Source organism: Lissotriton helveticus, chromosome 12 (assembly GCF_964261635.1).
Source record: "Lissotriton helveticus chromosome 12, aLisHel1.1, whole genome shotgun sequence".
Lineage (NCBI taxonomy): Eukaryota > Metazoa > Chordata > Amphibia > Caudata > Salamandridae > Lissotriton > Lissotriton helveticus.
This window is the reverse complement of record NC_136073.1, coordinates 640755127-640780362: the sequence shown is the minus strand read 5'-3', so window position 1 is coordinate 640780362 and position 25236 is coordinate 640755127. Positions and strand designations below refer to the sequence as shown.

The window sequence follows — 25236 nt, the reverse complement described above, 5'->3', positions numbered from 1 at the left end:
CTGTCCTGGAAGAGCTTGAACCTGATCAGGTTGAGTTTCTGGGGACAGGGGGACCCTCAAGGGCAGATCAGGGGCAGGCTCAGTTAACTTGTCCTTCTCTTGAACCCCTCACACAGCAGGCTGCTGCTGAGGCTGCTGGGAACGCTCAAGGTACCCATAAAGTGTATTGGGATGATGGGCTGCTTTATTCAGAGGCTAGAGACCCCAAGCCTGGTGCTTCCAGGAGGTTGATTATTCCTATGCAATTTAGGGGCTTCCTTCTAACCTTGGCCCATGACATTCCTCTAGCAGGAGACTTAGGCCAGAACAAGACTTGGGGCAGGCTTGTCCCTCACTTTCACTGGCCTCATATGTCAGAAGATACCAAGGAGTTTTGTCGCTCCTGTGACACCTGTCAAGCCAGTGGCAGGTCAGGTAGAACCACAAAGGCCCCCCCTTATACCACTACCTGTGGTGGAGGTGCCCTTTGAAAGAGTTGGGATAGACATTGTTGGACCAATGGATCCCCAAACAGCATCTGGGCACAGATTTATACTGGTGGTAGTGGATCATACCACCAGGTATCAAGAGGCGATTCCCCTGAGGACCACAACAGCTCCTGTTGTGGCAAGGGCCCTACTTGGAGTTTTCTCCAGAGTGGGCTTTCCAAAGGAGGTACTTTCAGACAGAGGTACCAACTTCATGTCTGGATATTTAAAAGCAATGTGGAAAGAATGTGGTGTTAACTATAAGTTCACCACACCCTACCATCCACAGTGCAATGGGCTTGTTGAAAGGTTCAACAAGACCCTAAAAGGGATGATAAAAGGGTTACCTGAAAAACTTAGGCGAAGATGGGACATCCTTTTACCCTGTCTACTCTTTGCTTACAGAGAGGTCCCACAAAAGGGGGTTGGCTACAGCCCTTTTGAGCTTTTGTTTGGACACCCTGTAAGGGGTCCCTTGTGTCTAGTCAAGGAAGGATGGGAGTTACCTCTCAAAAAGCCTAAACTTGACATAGTGGACTATGTACTTGGTCTCCGCTCCAGGATGGCAGAGTACATGGAGAAGGCATCCAAAAACCTTGAGGCCAGTCAAGAATTACAGAAAGCTTGGCATGACCAAAAGGCTGTGCTGACTGAGTACTAGCCAGGACAGAAGGTGTGGGTGTTGGAGCCAGTGGTCCCAGCAGCTCTCCAAGACAAATGGTCTGGACCCCACATCATACTTGAGAAAAAGGGAGAGGTCACCTACTTGGTGGACCTTGGCACCCCTAGGATTCCCCACAGGGTGCTCCATTTCAATAGATTGAAAGCATATGTGGACAGGGCAGACATGGGCTTGCTCATGGCAACAGATGGGGACCAGGAGGAAGAGAGTGACCCTCTCCCAGACCTGTTATCCCAAAACTCTGATGATGGTTCAGTAGACGAAGTAGCCTTGGCAGGCAGCCTCTCTGAACAGCAGCAATGAGACTGTAGACAAGTTCTACAGGCTCACAGACATATGTTTTCACTAACACCTAGTCAGACTAACTGGTGCACCCATGAGGTGGACACTGGTGACAGTCTGCCTGTGAAGAATAAAATCTACAGGCAACCTGACCATGTCAGGGATTGTATAAAGACTGAGGTGCAGAAAATGCTTGAACTTGGAGTAATTGAGCCATCAGAGAGCCCCTGGGCCAGCCCAGTAGTCCTGGTGCCAAAACCTCACACCCAAGATGGTAAGAGAGAAATGAAGTTGTGTGTGGACTATAGAGGTCTCAATGCTGTCACTAGGACAGATGCTCACACCATTCCAAGGGCAGATGGGCTCATTGATAAATTGGCTTCTGCCAAATTTCTGAGCACATTTGATTTAACAGCTGGCTATTGGCAAATCAGGTTAGCTGAGGAGTCTAAGGCCAAAACAGCTTTCTCAACCCCTGGAGGTCATTATCAATCTGTGGTGATGCCCTTTGGTTTGAAGAATGCACCTGCCACTTTCCAAAGGTTGGTGAACCAAGTCCTTTCTGGGTTGGATGACTTTTGTGTAGCTTATCTAGATGATATTGCTGTCTTCAGCTCCACCTGGGAGGATCACCTGATCCATCTGAAGAAGGTTTTAGAGGCCCTGCAGAAGGCAGGCCTAACTATCAAGGCCACAAAGTGCCAGCTAGGGAAGAGTAAGGTTGTGTACCTGGGCCACCTTGTAGGTGGGGGTCAGGTTCAACCACTGGAGAGTAAGATCCAGGCCATACAGGACTGGACTCCTCCAACCACCCAGACACAGGTCAGAGCTTTCTTGGGCCTGTCTGGGTACTACAGAAAATTTGTAAAGAATTATGGGTCCATTGTGACACCACTCAATGATCTGACATCCAAGAAGATGCCAAAAAAGGTTCAGTGGACAGTTAGCTGTCGAAAGGCATTTGGTGATCTGAAGAAGGCCATGTGCTCTGCACCTATCCTAAAGAGTCCTGACTACTCCAAAGAGTTCATTGTCTAAACAGATGCTTCTGAGTTGGAGGTGGGAGCTGTGCTTTCACAACTTAATATAGATGGTCAAGATCAGCCCATTGCTTTTATTAGCAGAAGGCTGACCCCTAGAGAGAAACGTTGGTCAGCTATTGAGAGGGAGGCCTTTGCTGTGGTTTGGGCCCTGAAGAAGTTGAGACCATACTTGTTTGGCACTCACTTCAAGATTCAGACAGACCATACGCCCCTCTTGTGGCTAAATCATATGAAGGGTGAAACTCCCAAACTAATCAGGTGGTCGATTTCCCTACAGGGGATGGACTTTACAGTGGAGCACAGACCAGGGACTGACCATGGCAATGCAGATGGTCTCTCCAGGTATTTCCACTTAGAACTTGAAGACGTATCTGGTCAAGGTTAAGTTTAATGTCCCTGTGTTTTGGGGGGGGTATGAAGGAGAGTAGGGTCTGCTATCCTATGGTCACCCCATTTTTTGCTTCACTGGTTTTTTTTGACTGAATGTGGCTGTGGGCCTGCTAATCAGACCCACAGCCCTGATGTTCTCTCTCTAAATTCACACCATGTACTTTAGGTACATCACCAATTGGGATTTGGGTAACTCTTGTGAGTCCCTGTACAGTGTACTATAGGTACCCAGGGCATAGGTGCACACAAAGGCCTACCAGGGACTGCAGCATATATTTTGCCACCCCTGGCTGGCCATCCAGACTGACACAACTGAGATGCCAAATGGTTCACTGTAGGAGAGTAGGGTCTGCTATCCTATGGTCACCCCATTTTTGGCTTTTGTTTCACTGGTTTTTCGACTGAATGTGGCTGTAGGCCTGCTAATCAGACCCACAGCCCTGATGTTCTCTCTCTAAATTCACAACCATGTACACTAGGTACATAACCAATTGGGATTGGGTCACCTTATGAGCCCCTGTGCAGTGTACTATAGGTACCCAGGGCATAGGTGCATCCAAGGCCTACCATGGGCTGCAGCATATCTTTTGCCACCCCTGGCTGGCCATTCAGACTGACACAACTGGCTGATCACTCAGCTGGGGCAAGGTTGTGTAATCACCCCTTGCTTAGATATAGTATACCTATGTCTAAAACCTATATCTGGACACATATACACCTATAAGTCACTCCTATGGCAGGCCTTAACAATCCAGGAGGCAGAGTGCTTGGTTTTATGTGAGAAGGTGCTCTAGCATGAGCTGAGCCTGTCTGCAGCTTTCGGAACTATGTCCTCATAGCTGTTCCAGGGTATTGCCATACCATATACACTTAAGTGCATTATAATCATCGCGGATATTGCTAACTTTGGTTTGGCTTTATCAAAACATGTTGTGTAAGGTGTCATACACTTTGGAATACTACCCCCTCGCCAGTTCTGGTGACGGGGGTAGCATTCCACCCTTCTAGAGGGAGAAGGCATGTTACTTTACTTAAACGCGGTTAAAACTAACCAGAGCCTCAGCATCACAAAATGGATGCTGCTGCCACAGACACGAGTCTCGCCTCCTGCTGCTGACCGAAACTCCGGCAGGGGAGGCCTGGACAAAAAGTTTCCTGTCACAGGGAGGTGTTACACCACTCCAGACAGGAGATAGTGGATTGAGGTAGGGGAGGGCGAGTGAAACTAGACACTGCCTGGGGCACACAAGGTGTCCCATGCAAAGCCCAGTTCAAACCAGTGCTGGGGCACTCCAGCCCCAGCTCTGGCGCAAAACTGGACAAAGGGAAAGGGGTGTAACCACCCCCTTCCTGGGTCCCACCCATAGGAGGGACCTAGCAGGTAATCCAGCCCCTTGATTTGGAATAAAGGTAGGAGCTGTGTCCATAGACTTTAGATAATCCTGACTGAAACTTTGAAATGAAACTCTGGACCCTTCGACATCCTACTCGACGTAGAAGACTGAAGAATCTCCCTTGTGGTCAAGGAGTGACCACCCTGTGCAAACAGGCACCATCAAGCACCCAACGGTTTGCTTTGTTGCAGCTCCCGCCGGAGCTCGAGCAACGGAGATCAACAAGAACCAGATTCCCAGACATCCAACAGCCCGATCCACAGCCACAGCAAAGCTGAGGCCCGTGGAAGTGACGTGAGACGTGGGACCGGCCATCTTGGAAAACCAGCGAAGTGCTTCCCGTGCAGCTCCCGAGGCACCCTCGAAGCTGTGCATTGGCGATTGAGAATCCCCAGCCCCGAGCAGCTCTTGCACCAAAGATCACCTCTCCACACTCACTGAGTGCTGCGTGGGGCCCTTTTGTATTTTCCTGCTTGACGCATCTGTCTGGTCACTTGCCCGTTGGCTAGTGGCCTCTGTGACGACGAACCTTCAAATTTACACCACTGGTCTAGTTGCTGAAGACTGGCCCTCGCTCCCCTGAAAAGGAGCAGCCCCTCAGACCTTGCTGGTCCGAGTAAGAAGCAATCTTGAATCCTGCGTGGGCTGCATTCGCCAAGGCCTGTTGACTCCAATCCAGAAGGCGACACCGCCGACAGCGAGAGCCTTCGTGGGAAAGTCCGTGTACAACTCCTGGTTGTCGTCGATGCCCCCGGGTCCACGTGGCAGTGGAGACAAGCTTCACGACAACTACCTGATTGCGCCCGACATCGCCTGGTTCCTTCCTGGTTCCATCCTGGTCACTGGCTAGTGACCCAGACTCTGTCCCCTCTGCTTTCAGGTACTCTACATCTTCAATCCACCCTAGGATCCAACCGGACTCTTCTCTCCTGGCCGCCTGCAGCATCTTCATCTCCAGGCTCCATAGAACTCCACGACGAAACCCGACACACTTTGGCACCTATGCACCCGCTTCCTGTGGGTGAGATAACGAGAATACTCCGGTGCTCCTGTAGTGGTTCACACCTCTAGTGTCCTAGTTTAAAGTGGTTAAGTTCTAGTCCAGTTGGAAGACTTCCAAATCTGCAACTTTGTAACTTTTACGCACCATTGACTTCTATGGTACACGCGTGCTCCTTTAGGCACTGCACCCGTATCCTGTGGGCCTCCCCAGTCCTAACTATCGTTAGTCCAGTGTAGCTCCAGCGATTCACAAGGCCCTAGGCCTTACCATTGTTCATGACGTGGTACTTATACCACTATTTTAGTATATGGTTTTAGTGGCCACCTGGCCTATCCATAACTGTGCAACTTTTGTATGTTTAACTGTGCTTTTGTTTAAACGCTTGCGCCTCTGTCCTCATAAAGAGTACAGGGGATTATTCTAGTAATAAATACATATATTTGTATCATATATAACTTGTGTTGTGTCCTTTCATTTGGTATTAAAAGGATTGCATATGGTAAAACAGCTGGCTTCACATGCCCTCTTGAGTTAAGCCTAAGACTGCTTATGTCCATGCTACCCCTGGGATAGCTTGATATAAGGTTGACTTTACAACCACCACCATAAGGGTTGTTTGGACTGATACAAGTTGTTCACTAGAATAGTGACCATCATACATCAGGCCAACTTCTCACATTCACCCCATTACCGCCCTATCCATATGCAGCCAGACTTTGTCACTCACAGTCGTTGTCCATTCAGATACAATATGGAGATGAGCTGCCCAATAGTACTCCAAGAGGTTAGGGCATGCCAGACCCCCCCTGTCCCGTGGAAGCATAAGGACCTTATGAGAAAAGCGCGGCCGACAACCACCCCAGGCTCTTGATCTGGTGCTGTGGGATAGGGGTGGGGAGACATTGGAACAGATACAGTATCTTAGGGAGGATCGTCATTTTTACAGCGTTGAGAAGGCCCAACCAAGAGAGAGTTAGAGATTTCCGTCTCCTCAGATCCTCCAAAACTGTCTTTCTGCATTTCCGCCAGTCTATTTGGGTCCACGTGTCTAGGTAGGGAGTCAGCTGGAGCTTCAGATATCGAATACGATTAGCGGCCCACTGATAGGGGTAAACCGTTTTGAGAGCTGAGATCTCATCTTCGGGGAGCATGAGATTCAGGGCCCATGACTTTCCATGGTTAATCTTAAGACCTGACGCCTGCTCAAAGGACTGGAGGAGAGCGTGGAGTGCTGGCAGAGATATATGTGGTTGCGACAGCGTAAGGATGAGGTCATCTGCGAAGAGTGCCACCTTATTCTGTCGCCCTCCCCCCCGAGGACAAGGCTGTGTATGTCCTCCGCCTGCCTGATCAGCATTGCTAATGGATCCACCACGAGGGTGAACAACAAAGGAGACAGGGGGCAACCCTGCCGTGTCCCTCTATGAATGGGGAAAGGCTCCGTAAGCTGTCCGTTGACCCGCACCCTGGCCTGCAGGTCAAGGTACGGGGCCATGATCTGACCCAGTCCAATCTTTCGCAGCACTGCCCAGATGAAGGACCACTCCACCCGGTCCAACGCCTTCTCCGCATCGAGCGATAGAAGGCATGCTCGTATCTTCCAGTGCTGCGCCTTACCCACAAGGTGGACAATTCTGCGTACATTATCCGCTCCTTATGGGCCCCGGATGAAGCCAACCTGATCTGGCTCCACAAGGCCTGGCATGTGGGGGTCGAAGCATTTTGCCAGCATCTTGGTGTAAATTTTAAGATCCGTATTCAACAGCGCTATCGGACGATAGGATGCACACATCTTGGGGTCCTTCCTAGGGGTGAGCGGACAACTCCGTTCCGCCCACGGAATGTGCGGAGATTGGTCCCTTCCGCCTTTTGCAATGTAGGCAGAGAAACAAGGCAAATCTCTGCACACTCGAGGCGTAAAGGAAGTTGGCTTCCCGCCCGCCCCCTGCCTCCCGCCTGCAGTATTAAATAACCTTAAAAAGCCTTAAATAACATTTAAAATAACCTTACCTTATCGGCAGCGCATCCGTCTCCATCGCGCCTTCTTCTGGGAACTGTGCATGCACGGGAGCCTGCGCGTGCGCATTCCTGGCGAGAAATGCGCATGCGCGGGCTCCCGCACATGCGCAGTTCCCGGAAGAAGGCGCGATGGAGACGGATGCGCCACCGATAAGGTAAGGTTATTTATTTAAATGTTATTTAAGGCATTTTCAGGTTATTTAATACTGCGGGCGGGAGGAAGGAGCCTCGTCACGGAACTATGCGCAGAGTGTGGAGATTGGTTCCATCCCTACCACCCCTAGTCCTTCCCCGGTTTGGGTATAAGGGCTATTTCGGTCATGCCCATAGATGGTGTTGGCCCATCCGAGGCAGAGAAAGAATTGTACAACCGCAAGAGGTAGGGTTGGAGCTGCACCAGGAAAAAGCGATAAAAGGCCAACGGAAGGCCATCCGGCCCCGGTGATTTCCCAAGGGGAAGGTCCTTTAAAGCCGCCGACAGTTCCTTGGCTCCAACTGCTCAGTATAGTGGGGATGTAGTGGGTCCCAGGTACATTGGTCTAAAATATCATCGATCCAAGCTTGAGGCGGCTCATCCGCTGCATATGGGGGGAGTAGTAGTTCTGAAAGGCCTCATGCTTGGCCCTCTCCGTGGTGGCCCTCTCCCCACCCGGGAGTTGAATATTTGCTATGTGGGCTTTCGCAGTGAGCGCTCTGAGGCGTTGTACCAGCACACTACCCACCTTGTCCCCCCTCTCGAAGTACCGCTGCTTTAGTGCCAGAAGGGCCCTCTCGGCCCTGTTAGTGCGTCGGGAGCGAAGCTGACCCTGGAGATTCGCAAGCTGTTGCTTACATGCAAGTGTGGGGCGTTCCTGATCCTGCTTTTCCCAGCGTTTGATATCATTAGTGAGATTATCCTCTAGGAGACGAACCTCGCATGCCCGTGCAATTGACAAGGAGGTAATATGTCTGCGGATGGTAGCCTTAAAGGCATCCCACACAACCGGGAAGGGGGTTTCGGGGAGGTCGTTACTCGCGAAGTAAGAGTCAATGGCAGTCTGTATGCTCTCCACGTCGTCTGGGTCCCGCAGGATGTGGGGCGGCAAGCGCCATTGCGGTGTGTGTGTGGGCAGGCGGCTGGGTACTGCAGGAGAAGTTTGACTTTGGCATGGTCGGAGAGCGATATAACAGATAAAGAAACCACTAGCATGTCTTTCATCAAAGCGTGAGAAATAAAAAAGTAATCAATGCATGAATACGAGGGGTGGACGTGCGAATAGTATGAGAAATCTCGCCCTTCAGAGAGCATTCAGCAGTTCAAGATCCACTATTTGTCTCCGAACGCGCAGAGGACATAGTCCCTGCCCCATGGCGCCATTCCGGTCTTTCTCTGGGTACCACACAAGTAAAATCCCCCCCCAGTATCAACGCCGGGTAACCCTGCGGCACGCGTTCCCGCAACATCGTCCGAAGGTAGGAGTCCTGCGTCTGGTTAGGTGCATACACATTACACAATGTGTAAGAGCGTTTTCCAATTCGAACCCTAGCCCTAACAAAGCGACCATCTGTACTACTGAAGGCCCTAAGTTCCCCCTGCCTGATACCAGCTCTACAGAGAATAGCCACACCAGCTGTTTTCGTGGGCGCCGCGGCCCAAAATTGAAGCGGGTATTTAGGGTGCGCCATTCGGAAAGTGTCTGCTTTTAGAAGGTGGGTTTCCTGAAGGAAAATAATGTCAGGATTGTGTTGTAGGAGGTAACACCACATTTGCTGCCATTTATTTGGAGAGTTAAGCCCCTGAACATTGAGGGGTATGATCTTGAGAGGGTGAGGAGCAGTCATATTTGTATCCAAACCCATATTAGTCCATCATGCCACCATAGGGAGTAAGCTATGAATGAGGGGAAAGGCTGCATGGGGTCGTCGATCCCGCTTAGAGAAGAGCAGTGTTGAGTGTAAGACCCCTGTCTGCCGCAGACAGAAGATATATGCGAGTCGGAAAGAAAGAGCAGAGAAGCAAGGCTATGTAGAAACAGAGAACAAAAGAGTAACATTGGCCAACCGGGCCACAATTTTGCTGTTCCAGTCACGGGTCAGCCTACACCACAGTGTCCGGGTGGACTCAGAGATGTTACTCTCCCAAGAACAGACAGGGGGCGAGTGGCTGGTTGATCCCAATATCGCCCAGAGGTGGGCTCTGGCTCCAGCAACACTGCAAGTAAGGAACTGGGGCGCAAACGGCACCCTAAAAGAAACACCGGTCCCATTGGATCTCAAATGTATGTCTAGAACAACACCAGCAGGGTGTTGCGCAGATGGGAGTCAGTTCATCCAGGAGTCAAGGATCACAAGCTTGCTGCCGACTGTTCCCCTTCAAGGGACTTGATATGCTGTATAATATCTTGTTTGGTTTGTGAGGTAGTTAGGTTGTCAGGTCATGGGGAGCGTCTATTACGGCGTACCATAGACCAGAATGGTTTGGCAGGCGCCTGTGAGATTGGCGGGAGACGCGTGGGACTAGCAGGCAGTGTCAGGGAGAGGTGAAGCAGTTGCGCCGCTTCTTTGTAGGACCGTACCACCCGGCGTTTGGAGTTCCATTGAAAAATCAGAGCAAATGGGTGACCCCACTGATAGGAGACATCCAGGCTTCGCAGCTTGTCCATCACTGGTTTGAAAGCCCGGCATCTTTGCAGGGTATTGGCCGCAAGATCTTGAAAGATTTGAATCTTGTCTCCCCTCTAGGCAAGGTCCGGCTTTGCACGCGCTGCCCGAAGGATGGCCTCCTTTTCCGTAAAAAAATGTACTCTTGTCAAGATGTCCGGGAGGAGTACCGGCCTACCCGCAGGACCTGGGATCCGATGGGCCCTGTCCAGGGTCGGCGGAGATGCGTCATCGTCCCCCCAATCTTCGTGCAGGAGTTGCGCCACATAAGTCATAATGTCCTTCCCCTCCTCCCCTAGAGGTACCCCCGGATGCGGAGGTTATTTCGGCGGCTTTGATTCTCCAGATCCTCCTGCTTCATTTGTAGCTCTATGTGCTGGTCCACCAGGGTGGCCAGGCATTGCCACAATTGTTCCTGGTCCTCGTTTCGGGCATCCACCGTCTTCTCCAGTCCATCAACGCGTTCTCGGAGATCTGTGACCTCCTTTTGGAGCTCCCGGACACAGGAGTGGACTTCGGTGCGGAGTGAGCCGATCTCCGATTTAAGCTCTGTCAGGAATGTGGCCATAAAAGCTTGCCTGACCAGTGACAAATCTTCTCCCATCTGTGTGGCCATCTCCGGAGGGGCCAAAGCCCCCGCCTTACCCCACATAGCTGCTACAGGGTTGTCCTTGGAGCCGCTGTGGGGTCCTTCCCCCCTTTGGAGCGAGTCATCTTCTATGGTGAGAAGGTCCTCAGATAGAGCAACTGTCAAGTCCAGGGGATTCCGCAGCACTGTATTGATTTCCCCCCAGGTATGTGACTTTGACACACCCACGGTATTAAGGCTGCGCCTCCCCCTTCGTCCTGAAGAAGACCGGCAGGCTGAGGCCCCCAGTCACCCCCGAGCCCCTAGTTGGGTCGAAACGTCGACGCCTTTCAAATTGCAAATTGGACCACCCTCCACCCAACCTCATTATACATGTTACTTTGGACTGTATAAATGTAAATAAAAGCAGTAATTTAACAAGGAGTGGTCTTTTGCCCACAGGGCTGGAATCTTGACACCAGCTTCATCAGAACTATCTCAAATTGTTTTTTATTACACTTCTGTGCCACAAGTTTTTATTAGCTCTTCACCTCTTTCTTACTCACCACACTTTCCTTCTTCTCATGCTCTTAGAAGCACCATTCTCCTTTGTACCGTAAACATATATGAGTAAAATGTATAGAAATGATTTCTATGATGGAGTGAATCATTAAACTCCCTCTAATCATCCAAATTGTCCTGTCAGATTGTTGCATCTTTCCCCCTTTCTTCTTCCAGATTAACTACGGATTGAATCCACAGAGCCAAATAGTTTGAAGGCTCACTAAATTGTATAAAGATTGATATAAGTATGCATTAAGTTGGATTTTGATCATTAGGTTTGGACCATTGTCGTTGATACTACAAGTTACCCAGGTCCACGACCAAATTGGGTTACCCCATTTTTTATAATGATCCTCCATCACTGGCAGGCATCAAGACACCGATTTTTCTTTTCACGGACAACACCCTATTGATTTCCAAAACTGGAGCTGTCTGCAACTGGCTTTAGATCGCTAATCTGAATTTTGCTCCCTTCAAAGGTTTGGAAATCAATTGCGCAAAGACAAAGGTAATGTTTTTAATAAGCATAGATCTTTTAAAGGGAACCTTGAGTTGGGGGGCAGACCACTTGATAGTGTAAAGATTTTTAGCTATTTGGGAGTGAACATCGTCCAGAATATTTCATGGAAACCCTCATAGATTTGCTAACTCTTAAGCACAGGCAAATAACAGGAGCCCTAATTAGAGAGTAGAATAGCTCCTTAACAAAACCCATTGCCCTGACATTACAAATGTATGATGCCAAAGGTACTGGTGCCTGTTTTTATGGCTCAGAGCTATGTGGCCTGTCTGACCTCTCCGCACTGACTAGATCAGAAAATTGCTTTTCTGAGGAAATTGGTCAATTTACCGCAAAGCACTCCTCTGATGTTGGACATGAGTCAACGATCATTGGCAGATAGAGTCAAATTGCAGCCCTTGTTATTCTGGAGAAGGTTGTTGTGTCAGCCTGAACTGGCACACTATGGTGACGCATTAAGGGATGTGATGACTGCAGACAAGTTTTATAAAATGCCATGGCTGAGACAGGCCCACAGGTTGCTTGCAGTCATTAGTTTTGGGGACTATTGGCTCAATCCACTTTAAAGTCCGCCCCTGACACCAAGGCTGTGGAAAGCCCATTATTGGCAGTGGGTAGACAAAAATGCAGTTAGATCAAGCATTGGTTACCCACTGATTGGAGGCTTCTATGATTTAAAATCCACATTTCATTTGGATCCATATTGGGATTTAATAACTGTAAATTTAGGTAGGAAATTATATTTCCAATTTAGGTTAGGTACACTGCCCCTACAAACTTTTACTGCAAGATGGGCCCCTGAAAAAGATGACGTTTGTCCAGTGTGCACTGCTGCCTCAGAACCAGTTGGCCACGTATTCTTTGCCTCCACTAAATATAGGACTGCATTTGCCAATCATGGATTAAATCGATATGCAGGCAGTTGGGGACTTGCCCTAGCCAAACTGCCCTCAGGATACTTAGATCAGACCCGAACCAGGCATCTGTATGTGCTGTTGCCGAGTTTTTGGGAAAAATGTAGATCATTTATTCAAAAGCATTAATACGGGCACCTAATTGCACTGACATCCTTTGTATTGCTCAAACAGTCATCACACCATCTGTCCATGTTTACTACTTGTGAATACATGAATGGTGATCACCCTTAAAACTCCACATATGCACCTTGAACTGTAAAAAAGCTTGATTTATTCTGATGTATTTCTTCCGATCTCTATGTAAATAGAGGATCAGGCTGTTAAATCGAGCTCGTAACAATTTTTTATTTATTTATTGATATTTTGTAATGCATGGTTTAATTCTAGTTTATTCTGTTTCGTGCTCTATATAAGGTTTCATTTGTATGAGTACTCATTTATATAATAAATGCTTTTATGACTTGTATTGACGAATAAAGCATTGATTGATTGAAGGAAATTTTTAAGGAAATAGAAAACAATCGAATGATAATGAGGCAATTTATGGGTCAGGATTAATTGGAGTTCAGACATAGACAGGGGTTTTTAAGGTGCAGAGATGGGTGGAGTGTAGGGGTGTTGAGGGGTGTTTAGGATTCACGGATGAGTGGTGTTTAGGTGTGAGGTGTTTTTAGGTTTCAGGCATATATCGCCCCTACGGATTTGAGTTTTAAGGTTTAATTTTGAGTAGCAGCTGGGTTGGCAAAGAAGTTTTAGGGCTCAGGATGTGGTGCAATTTAGGTTGCTGAGAGTTTTTCAGGATTCAATGATGGATGGAGCTTAGATGTAGAACTGGGTTTTTAGGGTTCAGGGATGAGTAGTTTAGGGTGATAAGGAGTTCTTATGGGCCATGGATGGCACGTGTTCAAGGATGGTGAGGGTTTCTTAAGGTTCAGGAATAGGTGAAGGTTGGGTGTGCTGAGGTGTTTTTAGGGGCATGGGTGGGATTTAGGTGTAGAAAGGGGTTTGTATGGTTCAGGAATGGATGGAGTTAAGGGTAGTGAGTGATTTTATGGTTCAGGGATGGTGGATTTGTGGATAAAAATGTTTTTTAGGCTTCAGGGATGAGTGTAGTTTAGGTGTAGTGAGAGGCTTTAGGGTCTGGGTTTGATGAGGGTAAGGGATAAGGAGGGGTCAGCGATGGATTGTGTTTACTTATAGTGATGAGTCAGAAAATCAATAGCATCTGAAGTAATTGACAATGTAGAAGATTTAAATATGAAATAATGTCTCCTGAAGTAAAGTGCTGAAATATATATCTTCGACAAAAACGTTTCTGGAAGTAAGACCTGCAAAAATTGCATTTACACTTAATAAATAAGGATTCAAAAGCAAATTTCCACTAAAATAAAAACTAATTTTATTAATTCCTTTCTGCGAAGAGGTAAATGCCATTCTGTAGTATTCTCGTATTTCTATTGATCTCTTATGTTAACTTGTTCCTAGCTGCTCAGCCTGTGTGAATGTTCTGAGTGGAATGTTGGTGTGTGGGCTGAGTGTGGAACGCTTGGATGACTGGAGCAGAGTGACAGTTGGATGGATGGGGCTGAGCAGCTAGCAGGCTGCTCCCGGTGGGACTGGTAATGGATACTTGGGACTGTGGAGAGACCTTATTACCTGCTTTACCTACTCTTCAATAAACCTACGTTGTCTTCATCACCTGTGTTGTCCTGATTATTACACATTCATTCTGAAAATTTACATTATACAGAGTAGATTAAATGGTTTCTCAGTAATTTAGTGGGGAGGTGTGGTGGAGCAGCCAGGGCTGCTGACTTCAGAGCACAGGGTTCACAGTTCGATCCCCGGCTCCGGCGCCAGCTCAGTTCAGCACCATGTGAATCTGGGCAATAGCTCACTTAATTTCCAAGACAGCCTCCAGCGCCTTGAGACCCATAAGGGTGAGTAGTTTGCACTTTACAAATAAGGATTATTTTATCCATGAAATCCTTTTTCTTTGAAGTCACATACAACTGGGAGCTATATCTCTGTGGCAACATTTTAAGCTACAGCTGTCGCAGACACCTCCAGTTTAAGGGTTCATATCCTGTCATTTAGGTCTTCCTTAAGTATCAATATTTCTAGCATTTTGCTATATTTAGTAACATTATTTTAACTTGAGAAAACAGAGACGCAATTTATGCCAATTTGTTTTTTGCAACAGTGTCATAAAGTACAAATGTTGCTCCTTCTACCCCTTTATGGTTGGCAGTCAGGAACCTACCCACTCAACCACATTGGATTCCATGTTAGTAGTCTTTCAAAGCTTCCCTATACAATGGCCAGTCTCTCTCCTGGGCAATGGGACTTACAGGCAATGACACTAAGGGGCCTATTATGAGTCTGGAGGGCTCGTATCTGTCTTGTCACTGCCCCATTACGACCGGAGTGGTCCTGCGGCCTTGAGACCGCTGACTCCACCAGGGATCTGTCATTTCTTGAAGGTAGTGCGGCAGTACAGAGCCACCTACGTGCTTTGGGGGACCGCCGTGTTCCCGCCAAGCATATTACGACTTTCATCTCCGCCACTTTTTTCATGGAGGTCTTTCCTCTATGAAAACAGAGGCAGTGAGGAAGGAAAGGGGGCCTTGCAGCACCTCCTTGTGCCTCACACCTTGTGAGTGCACACAGAGGGGCACAACATGTGCCCCCTTTTGTGCATGCACAGAAGTTCTGGCATGGACTTTTTAGTCCTTGCCGTGCTAGAGCTTCCTTTGACGTTCCCATTGCGGTGCCTATTGTATATGCACCGCCATTGGAATGCCAAAGGAAAACCCTCCAATCACTTAAAAAGTCATACTGGGGCGGTCGGTCTCGCCGCCGCCCTGTCAAATTCGTAATAGGGCCCTCTGTGCTGTATGTTACTGATGGTGGCTTCTGCACTGGGCTTAACCGCTCAGAAACTGTGAGGCAAGGGTGAAGCCTTTTTTGTGCCACATATACCTCCAGTATAAGAGTTCAAATCCCATCTGTGACATCAAGGTGCCATGTAGGTTATCCTTAAGATTCAGAAACTGTAGCAGTTATAATTTTATTTAGTGATATTAGTTTTGCTTGAGAAAACAGAGGAACAGTTGGACTAATTATTTATTTTTGCACTGTTGTCCCAAAAGTACTAATGGTGATCCTCTTGAACTTCTCCAGCTTTCATTTGTGTATGAAATAGGGGCAAAGCATTATCTTCATTTATTAAGTTAGACATTTTTTCCTTTAAATTTGATGTTTTGTTGAGCAAGAACGTGGCTTTAGGGGCATATCCGAGTGCCTGTCTGTTAAGAGCTGGTCTCTCAAATCAGGTCGACAGTGCTTGTATGGTTCTCTAAGCATAAAGGGAGTCTGAGTTCTCGCCCATGAAATGCTGGGTAAATTGAGGGATGCAAAAAGAACAATTGATGGACAGAATGCAGAGCAATGTCATACATTCACCCCAATACAGCGATCTGGGCCTAAATCCATCGTTTTTTTTGCTCACCATGTCATTCCAGTTTGGACCCAGCCATATGCAAATCAGTCTTGACCCTGAACCCATTGGGAACAGTCCAGCCCGAACTGCCAGGCCAGGTCCTCCCTGGACTGGATCAAGCATCCTATGGCCGGTTTCGGGCTTTCAGCCCTCATCAGCCAGGGTAGCTTGACTCCAGTGGCATGGAGAGCATGGGACACACTTCTGGGTATACCCGTCCCACTCGGGGTGACAAATGCAAAAAGAACAATTGATGTTTAGGGGTGGCGTAGTGGGCAAAAGAACAATGCTTTTAACCCAGATCTTTGGACGGGGGTAGAATGTTTGCATTGTCAGCATTCCGTCGATCATTTGTTTGCTGTAACACTTTTCTCCCTAAATGGGATGGGTATGCCCAGACTTGGGTCCCTTGCTCACTGTGCCACTGGATTCAAGCTAGCCTGGCTGAAGAAGGGTGACATACCCATGAAACCGGTCCCAGGATGCTTGTTTCCGGTCCAGGGAGGACCTGGCCCGGCAGTTCGGTCTGGACTGTTCCCATGAGGCACAGGGTCAATACTAATTTGCATATGGCTGGGTCCAAACTGGGGTCGCGTAATGGGCAAAAGAATGATGGATTTAACCAGATCTTTGGACTGGGGAAGAATGATTGCATTGTCAGCATTCCGTCCATCATTTGTTTGCTGTAACACGGGTAAATTGAAGGGGCATGTAAATCTTCCTCTAATATTAGGTGCAGTAAAAAAGGAGACCTGTTGGATTTTACAAAAGATAGATACGGGCAATGCTAGGCCTTTGCTTCCCATGTCTCGAATCCTGTCTGCTATGGCAGGAGAAGGGAGGAGGAGGCTACTGGTCTGATCTAGGGCTTAGGCTGTGGTTATAAACACCCCAGTCAGTAGCCTAGAAACCATGCTCTTGAAGGCTAGACTTTGTCGGTAGCCTTCAAAGCCAGCCCTCAAAACCTATGAACACCCATGTCTGTAGAGAGGTAGACCGCAGGTTATTAGGGACCCTGCTAAATAACTGTGGCTTCACTGTGTGTGCCCTTTGAGTGCCATAATCCTTAGCCTAAGACCGGTTGGCTCCTTTAGAATCCTGTTGAAGACCGTACATCGGAGGACATATCATGGAGAAAGCAAGTGGCCATCTCAGACCCAATTAAGCATCGAGGGATATCATTTGCATAGGTCATCGCCTTTCCTAAACCCATTATGATTCTGCAGTGGATGTATGATGGTACAACGCGTGCTTTTACAACGCGTACCGTTACCACGCAGGTTTTACAACGCAAGTCGTTACAACGACTTGCGTTCGGGGGCGCTGGATAGTAAATAGTTAAAATTTACTATTCCAACTCCAGTCCCTGTGGATAGTAGGGAAGGTGTTGGATAGTAAAGTAAAATATTCCCTATCCTACAGCGCCCTCCAGCGCAAGTCGTTGTAACGACTTGCGTTGTAAAACCTGCGTGGTAATGGTACCGCGTTGTAAAAGTTTCATTGTAAAGGATGTTTCCCTTCTGCAGTTGCCCTGTAGTATTATTCTATTCAATTCTGCAGTATTTGTACAGCGCATCGCTACCCATGTGCCTCCCAGCACTTTCACAGCTATCATAGAACAGCCCAGGGATAATATTATTCCCTGCATAGCCATGTATTTAAAGCTTTGTGGCAGGGACGTTCTGGCTCCTAAAGATGAAGTGTAAGGGGGAAGGAGTTCCAGAGCTAGGACGCCAGAAAAGACATAGAGCAACCACCCCAGCGTGATCTCCGAATCCGGGGAACCTTGAGTAGATGGGCAGGGGTTGATCTCAGAGGCCTGCTGGGCACATGCAGAGCGGCTAGTTATCAAAGCAGCGGAGGACCTCTACTGTTTATTGCCCTATGAATGATGCATTGAGACTCAAACTGGACGGTGCCCACCATATGAAGCCAGAGGAGATCCTTGAGAGCCTTAGCACTGACAAGAGGGCAGCAGCATCAACATGACACAGAAAGGTTGTAAATCTTCTGACTGGTAGAGTCGGACTTGTCCATAGGGCAGCAATCAGGTAGTGTCATAAGGGATGCTTTGAAAGGTCAGTTTGTGGCTGTTTTGTGGTCTACTCCAGTGGACTGCTTTTTTCAATTGATTTCCTTGCAAAACACATATACAACACGTTTTTACAATTTCAACAAGGCCCTGATTTGAAGACATTGGCTTCTTCTTTAGCTATATAATTCAGAAATAGAGCGAGTTTTATTTTGGCGCCAGGCCAATTTCTGTCTCAAACCGAGCCTGATGGTTACCTGGTCAAATTTTACAAGAGTGGACACTGATAGTGGCTCTCTGGATTAATTCTTAGAATAGCCCAAAAGCGAAGGACCCATCGACAAGGAGTGCTAAAGCTATTAAAGTGACACATGTATTTTCACTAATATGGTTACAATAGCGTGAGCCTTCTGCCTCTTTAAAATATTTACAGATTTCATGGTGTTAACACAGTAAATATGACATATTCATACGCCCTAAAAAGACTCTGCATAGTGTGGTAAAATGCGCAGATTCCTTAACCAAGAATACTTTTGTAGACAAAGACAAGTGAACAGAATTGTTGCAAAGGACCTACTATATGATCTTTAGCGAAGACTTTCACATTATACCCTTTGTTACATAATATAATATCGTTTTGATTGTATTCCTGGCACTTCAAAGAAATATAATATTATTTACTATTTGTTGTACAGATGAGAAGTGGGCCGCTGAAATCAAAGTCTATTCGCTGAATCAAATTGTAAAAATCTATGTGGGAAGCTATTGGTATGCAACCTATCTGAAGACTTTGCTAAAGGTATGTCTTTGAATGTTCTTTAGCTGTTGTACAAGATGCACCTTTATAGAGTGAGGCCTGACTCACAATTGGTAGCCTGGTTCTTCAGTTAATGTAACTTGGTAGATTCTAAAGCTTACCAAATAAAAATTAGTGCAGTCTGTTAATCACTATTGTAGATAACACACACAGAATTTTAATAAGACGCAAACTAAAATTCTGATAATGGTGTCCTCACCTTTCAGCACTGTCATTATTTAACCCAGGAAATTCAATGGTGGGCCCATTATGCATCGAATGCTCAGCCTTGCCATTGTATCGTGATTAAAACAAGCATCTGCAATGCAAAATGGTCTCACATTTGTAAGAGTTAGAGGTATTGGTGATGTAAATGACAATGTCTTTTACCCATGTGTTTTGGATTGGAGTGGAGTGGATGTATGTGGTGTGAAGTGGAATTATGTGAGTTGGATTGGAAATCTTAGTTATGGAATGGTGTGCAGTGGAATTGTGTGGTGTGGAGTGGATTTGTGTAGTGGAATTATGTGGTATGGTGTGCAGTGAAAATATGCTGATAGTAATGATTTAGTATTGAGTGTACTGGAATTATGTGGAGTGGGACTGTGTGTCATGAAGTGTAATCCACGTAGAATGACATTTTGTGTTCTGGAGAGGTATGTTAACTTTTGTGGCATGATGTGGAATTTTGTGGTGTGGATTGGATGTACGTGGTGTGTTACGTAATTGTATTCAGTTGAAATATGTGGTTTGTTGTTGAATTATGCGGTGTGGAATGAAAATGTATAGAGTTGAATTGTGTGTCGTGGAAGTGTGTGCTGTTGAGTAAAATTATGCTGATTGGAATTATGTGGCATGGTGAGGATTGTATTTGTGTGGATTGTGTTACCAGGTTTAAAAGTGCTGAGACATAATTACAAAGAAAGGCTGCCTATCATTGAGCACAAATTTACAAAATCTTACAATATGCAAAGACGTGTCCGAATATCAAAATTAAATATGCAGAGTCAAACCCAGGTGACATTTGTTTTCATGAATTGTATGGGGGTCTTTAACAATGTGAGGTACTGCTTTGGTTGCTAATGGTCCTACTGCTCAGCACATCTCTGCTTCTATATAAGAATCCCACAAACCACAGAAGTTGTGCAACACATGCTAAGCTCCCTCCATGCATTGGCAAAGTCAATAGGTCTTGGCAATACGAGATCTATTAGCTTTATCAATGTTCATGTGTTTCAGCATTGCATGGCTAGATGGTAAGTGTTCCCCAGACAGATGCAGCAACCAAGCGCCCACGGATGACGCGTTGATACTCCTTTGTGTAATCACGTTCATAAACACTGGAGTTGGTACCACCCCATGAGGCACTTAGTGGAGCGGTGTGGCTCACTGGTTAGAGGCGGCAGACCCGGAAGCAGAGGTCGGCCCGGGACCAGGGTTCGATTCCCGATGCGGCAGGGTCTTGGGCCATGGTCAGCGGACTCGATAATTCTCGCCTCGGTGCCTACTCCAACCATGGGTCCCACTCAGCAACTCTGGGCAATAGCTTGCTTAATCTCTACTTACGGCCCCATCAGCACCGGGGATGCTTGTCTTCACCTTGGAGATGCCCAGAAGGGACCATCTCACAGGGAAAGCCAGGATGGGTTCCCCAGCGGTATACAGCGCTGGGACCCCCCTTTGCTGGGGCAGCTGTGCGCTTTACAAGTATACGACATTTAACATTTAACTTCTCCAGTGAGGGAGGTGCGGGAGACAGTGTGCATGCGTCTTGAATAGACGTGCCAGATGGGTAGCACTGCAAGAAATAACAAGCGCAGGACTGCAACAGAGAAGAGAGTCCTGATGCAAACTGCCATAAAGAAAAAAATGACACAGGAAGAGAACTGCCATTGAGAAGAGTCAATGGAACTGTAGCGAGGAAAATTGTAGACGGTTGATCTGAGATTTCCGTCAAGTGATCACAAAATGTAAGAATGGCTTGGAAAAAGCAATGTAAGTTTTGTATGTGTGGTGTTAGTCAACACCTTTACAGCATACAGCATGGGGCAATGTATCTGCCCACTTCAGTTGTAGCCAAGGCCTTGTTGATATAACTAAAATGTTATGTATAATGTACTTAGTATAGGGCTTTCAGACTGACCTCTTCATCCATTCTGTCATTCACACTTTTTCCACTTTCTACAGCATACTGCAAAGGGTCTCCTTTGAGCCACTGGGTAACTTCATTATGAGTAGGAACATTCTGCCCTTTCATAAGAAGCAAGGTCACAAGATCAAGTCCCTTCATTGCCATGGACTAGGTAATGTGTGCTTTGAAAAAACATAAAAAAACAAAACAAAAACAAAAGAATCATTGGCAAGTCCAAAAGGGTAAGGGCCAGCGCCAGACATACTTCCTTTGCCAATGGTTGTTTGATTAGCCTTGTGCCATTTCTTCAGTGAACTCCACAAACGAGTGCCTTGTGTAGGATTCATTTTTTCCCTGCTATACGTCGTCAGACCTAAGAAATGGTCAACACTCTGCAACTTTACTTATGCATACAAACACATATAAGTACACAATGTTAAATGTCAAAAGCAGTTGCGTTTAAACGGATTTTTACATATAAATACAGACGGAAAACAATGTTTCCTTTGTCTGTATTTATATGTAAAAACGGCAAATTACTAGCAAATTTTGCAGGGCTGCCATGCTCGAATCCAGTTATCTCTCCACGTTCCCATTAAGGTCGAAGGGGGAAGGGGAGGGCGGGAGCAAACAAACACCACACACCAGACTTGCACTCCAGTGTCCCCTGTGCCACCTCTGCCGTAACGCCTGCACCACTATAGCTGAGCAACCCCTGTACCACAGGTAAACTAACAACATCCCCAACCGCTGTACCACACCGTCAGGGCTGTCTCACCTGCATGGTGGGCCCCGCAGCCCGATCTGCTCAGTACTTTCTACCTCTCGGGGCCCTCCTTAGTGCACATGTCTAACCTCCGGCGCTGGGGGCAGCCCGGCCTGCTCTTCATCTCTCGGGCTTGCCCAGCTCCTGCGATGTCTCACTACTGGGTTGCCTGCACACCTGACTCGTCCTCTGGGCCTCCACTGGGTAAGGGGCCGACCACAGGTTCTTGCGGAGGGGGTGGGGGGGGGGGGGGGGGTCTTGCAGGTTTCTCTAAGGCCCCATTCAGCATGCTTCCTCCATCACTAGCGGCCATAATCGATGTTAGAGGCAGTGTAGGCCGGCCAGGATCAGAAAGACGACCGCTGGTGGTGCAGGCGCAGAGTCTGTTCTGTTCTGGCCTCTCGGTTGCATTGTGTGGGAATGCCACCATCATGAAGTGGGTCGAAATGGAAAGAGCAAGAAGGGTCCCCAGTTCGTCAGAGCATGTGTATTTGATTTACAAAGGTAGTGTGCTATACATGGAGAACTTAGCTGAGAGGAAAAGGTGTTTGCATACGGTTTAAGAAATGTTGGAATTTCGCCTTTTTACTGTACTCCACAAGCACGTAACAAGCATTGGATTCAAAGGGCTTCAGCCTCCCCTCCCCCACCTTTGTGTGTGTCAGCCTGATGGAGACCGCTTTCCATGCTCACACACAGCGGCACCAGAGTACTTCACAGGTCTTTAGAAGACCATTTACATGTTAACAAGGCTTTGTTTTTTCTTTCACCCCTTCTTAGAGCCCCTGCATCTTCAATCTGCCAATTGCTGGAACAATCAGCACCACCCCCCGAAATTTTGATTAGCCCCTCCTGAAATTTTACTCTAGTTGCGCCTCTGGTACTCCCCACGGGATACATTAATGTTTTGACTGCTGAGTTGATTGTCTATCGAAAGAAATTGGAAAATACAGATGTTACTAAAAGAGAACACTGGTACCAATATACATATACATTATACTAATTTTCTTCGACACAGTATTTCCCCATTCTATCCTTTTCATTGGCCTTGGTTGCTTGTGGTCAGCACCTTAGTTCCAGACCACACAAAATCTTCTGCATGCCCATTCATCCCTGTGGCCTCTTACTTACCCTGCAGTTAAACAGCAATTTGAAATGTTGCCTTACTTTAATCTTTCATGGGCCCCCTGATAGAGCAAGCTCTGTTCTGGAGTCTTGCCCTAATGATCTTGAATATGTCTTTAAAGGAGTGCTTAACTACAGTTTTCATTTAATTTCTTTTTAATATGGAACCAGCATGTGTTTCAGCTTTTTGTGCCCTCTTTTGCCAGGTCATTAGAGCGCACAGGAACACTTCTTCAAATTCTAAATGTGTTTACATCGATTATTCTGGTATAATGAGGTGTGTTTTCAATATTTTTGTAACACAGCAGCATTTATTAGGTCTCGCACTGCGAACCGATCATGAAACGATTGTTGTTGCTAGACTCTATTGTAATCATTTCTGCTTATAAGGAGTCAAGGGAGACAGGAGACAAGTGATGTGCACGCGCAACCTTGCAGAATCGGATCAGGTCGCGCGCGAGTTCACAATCTCCTGTTTCCCTTGGCTCCTTGAAGCAGACACGCACGCACGCACGCACACACACACACACATAGAGAACCTCCCCCCCGCCGCGTGCGCACACACACACACACAAGCATGCACACACACATACATACATAGAGAAACCCCCCCTCCCCCTCCCCCTTCCCCCTGGAGCCCTCGCAGCTCGGCAAAGGAAGAAGGCCCCCACTCACCGGTACTCGTCTCCGGCTCTCCAGGCGGGGCTCTTTGCAGGCGGCGGCGGTTTCTTCCTTCAGTGCGGGGCTCTCTTACCTCACGGGAGCCCCGCTAGCGCCGACCGCCCTTCTCCTCCTGCCCACACGTCCCAGTGCTGGGTAGGCTCCCGCCTGGGCTTCCGGTGTGTCTTGTTGTCCCGCCCCCGGCCTGCTTGACTTCCGGCCGGGCGGCGGCGGCGATTCTTTCTTTTTCCTTTTTCACAGGGTGAGCTCCAGAGTTTACAGCGCCAGACAGAGCTAGCAGGTTCCTTCCTTGCCACTCATTTCATCTTTAGTGCGCAGCATACTCGGTGGCCACTACAGCAAACAGTGCATTAGATGGATAAACAGGGCGGCGTTTGAGCTGTGCCGGTAATGAATGATGCGGGCGCAGTACCGCTGCTATTGGAAACCAATCAAATAGCTTCTTTTGTTTCCATGAGAACGCCTGCTCACTCGCCCGGTGCTTGTTTATTTTTTGTCTTCACCACAGCTTTCTTTCAAGTCTTGTAATTACGCACATAGCGTTGATGCACACATCAATGGATGCGTTGCTTGCAAGTCATTCCTCTAATGGAAACTTTGCACAGCATGTTTGTGTAGGTCTAGGCACCGACCCCGACGGACATTGTAAACATCCTGCCATGGGTGTGCGAGTAGCTAAAGCCCTCCTCCCAGATGTTTTGAGGTGAGGAGAACAAAAGCAGACAAAGGAAATAATGGTGAGGGCCCTGTTCTTTGAGTACTCCTTCCGTATCTAGCTCCCTCACCAGTACTCAGTTTCATCTCGCTCCCCCACTACTTTAATGTTTTTTTCTTTTTAATGGGTTACCGGTCCAGGCACATATTAGGAGTGCTATTGTTTTAATGAATGGCCAATACGGAGTTAATAAATTTTTTTGTTTATCGCGTGCCACCTGGCTCCTGTTTGCCATGTTCATTGGTAACGCCTCTCGATGCTTATTTTTTGGGGGCAGTTTTGTATAGTGCTCCCTCACCTCCTCCCCCCCCCGTTTTTGCTTTTATATACAGTCACCCTTCTTCCCTCATCGTCGTCCCCCTCCCCCAGCAGCATGCCTCCAGGACAAGAGACGCAGTAGATCTTGGATTTTGGCAGCACATTAATCATGTGCATCAGATGGCTTAGCGCGATAAGCTGAAAAACAGGTACTTGTATGCTTGTGTAGGGTCTGGACATTGTTGATATTTCATTTCCGCTAGGGGAAGTTTATTGACAAAGTTATTGGAATTGGAAATTGTTACTAGCCATATTATAAGTTTTCCTCAGCATCTGTCATATAGAAATTGTTATTTCAAATGTGACTTAATCCAGCACTGCTTTTGAAGTGCTAGTGCTGTCCCGTTTAAAGCACAATAACTGTGCTAAAAAGTGCCAGGCGTTACATTAGCGGACTTGTGCCATGGAAGTATAGCGAGCGAGCTTCTAACTGCTGCATTGCCAAGTTAAATGTACAGGGCTGGCTTTAGGGGTGTGCCTGCACTGATTTTGGTGTGGGCGCTGTCTTTAATAAGCATTTGCAATGCAATAGCTCTTGCATTTACGCAAGTTTAAGCTATTGGCATTGTAAATAACAATGCCTTTTATGTTTATTTATGTTTTTAAAATGGAAACAAAAATAAAAGGCATTGTCATTTGCAATGTCAATAGCTCAAACTCACGTAAATGCGAGACCTATTG

At 47.3% G+C, this 25236-nt stretch overlaps 1 protein-coding gene across 3 annotated transcripts in view; it reads left to right on the top strand.

Moving 5' to 3' along the window:
* KCTD19 (potassium channel tetramerization domain containing 19) overlaps positions 1-25236 on the top strand; it is a 2598446-nt gene that overhangs the window by 1125238 nt on the left and 1447972 nt on the right. For all 3 annotated transcript variants that reach the window (XM_078669086.1, XM_078669084.1, XM_078669085.1), the window contains one exon: positions 18719-18822. In XM_078669086.1, the coding sequence (XP_078525212.1) occupies positions 18719-18822 (104 nt within the window). The remainder of the gene's footprint in view (positions 1-18718; positions 18823-25236) is intronic.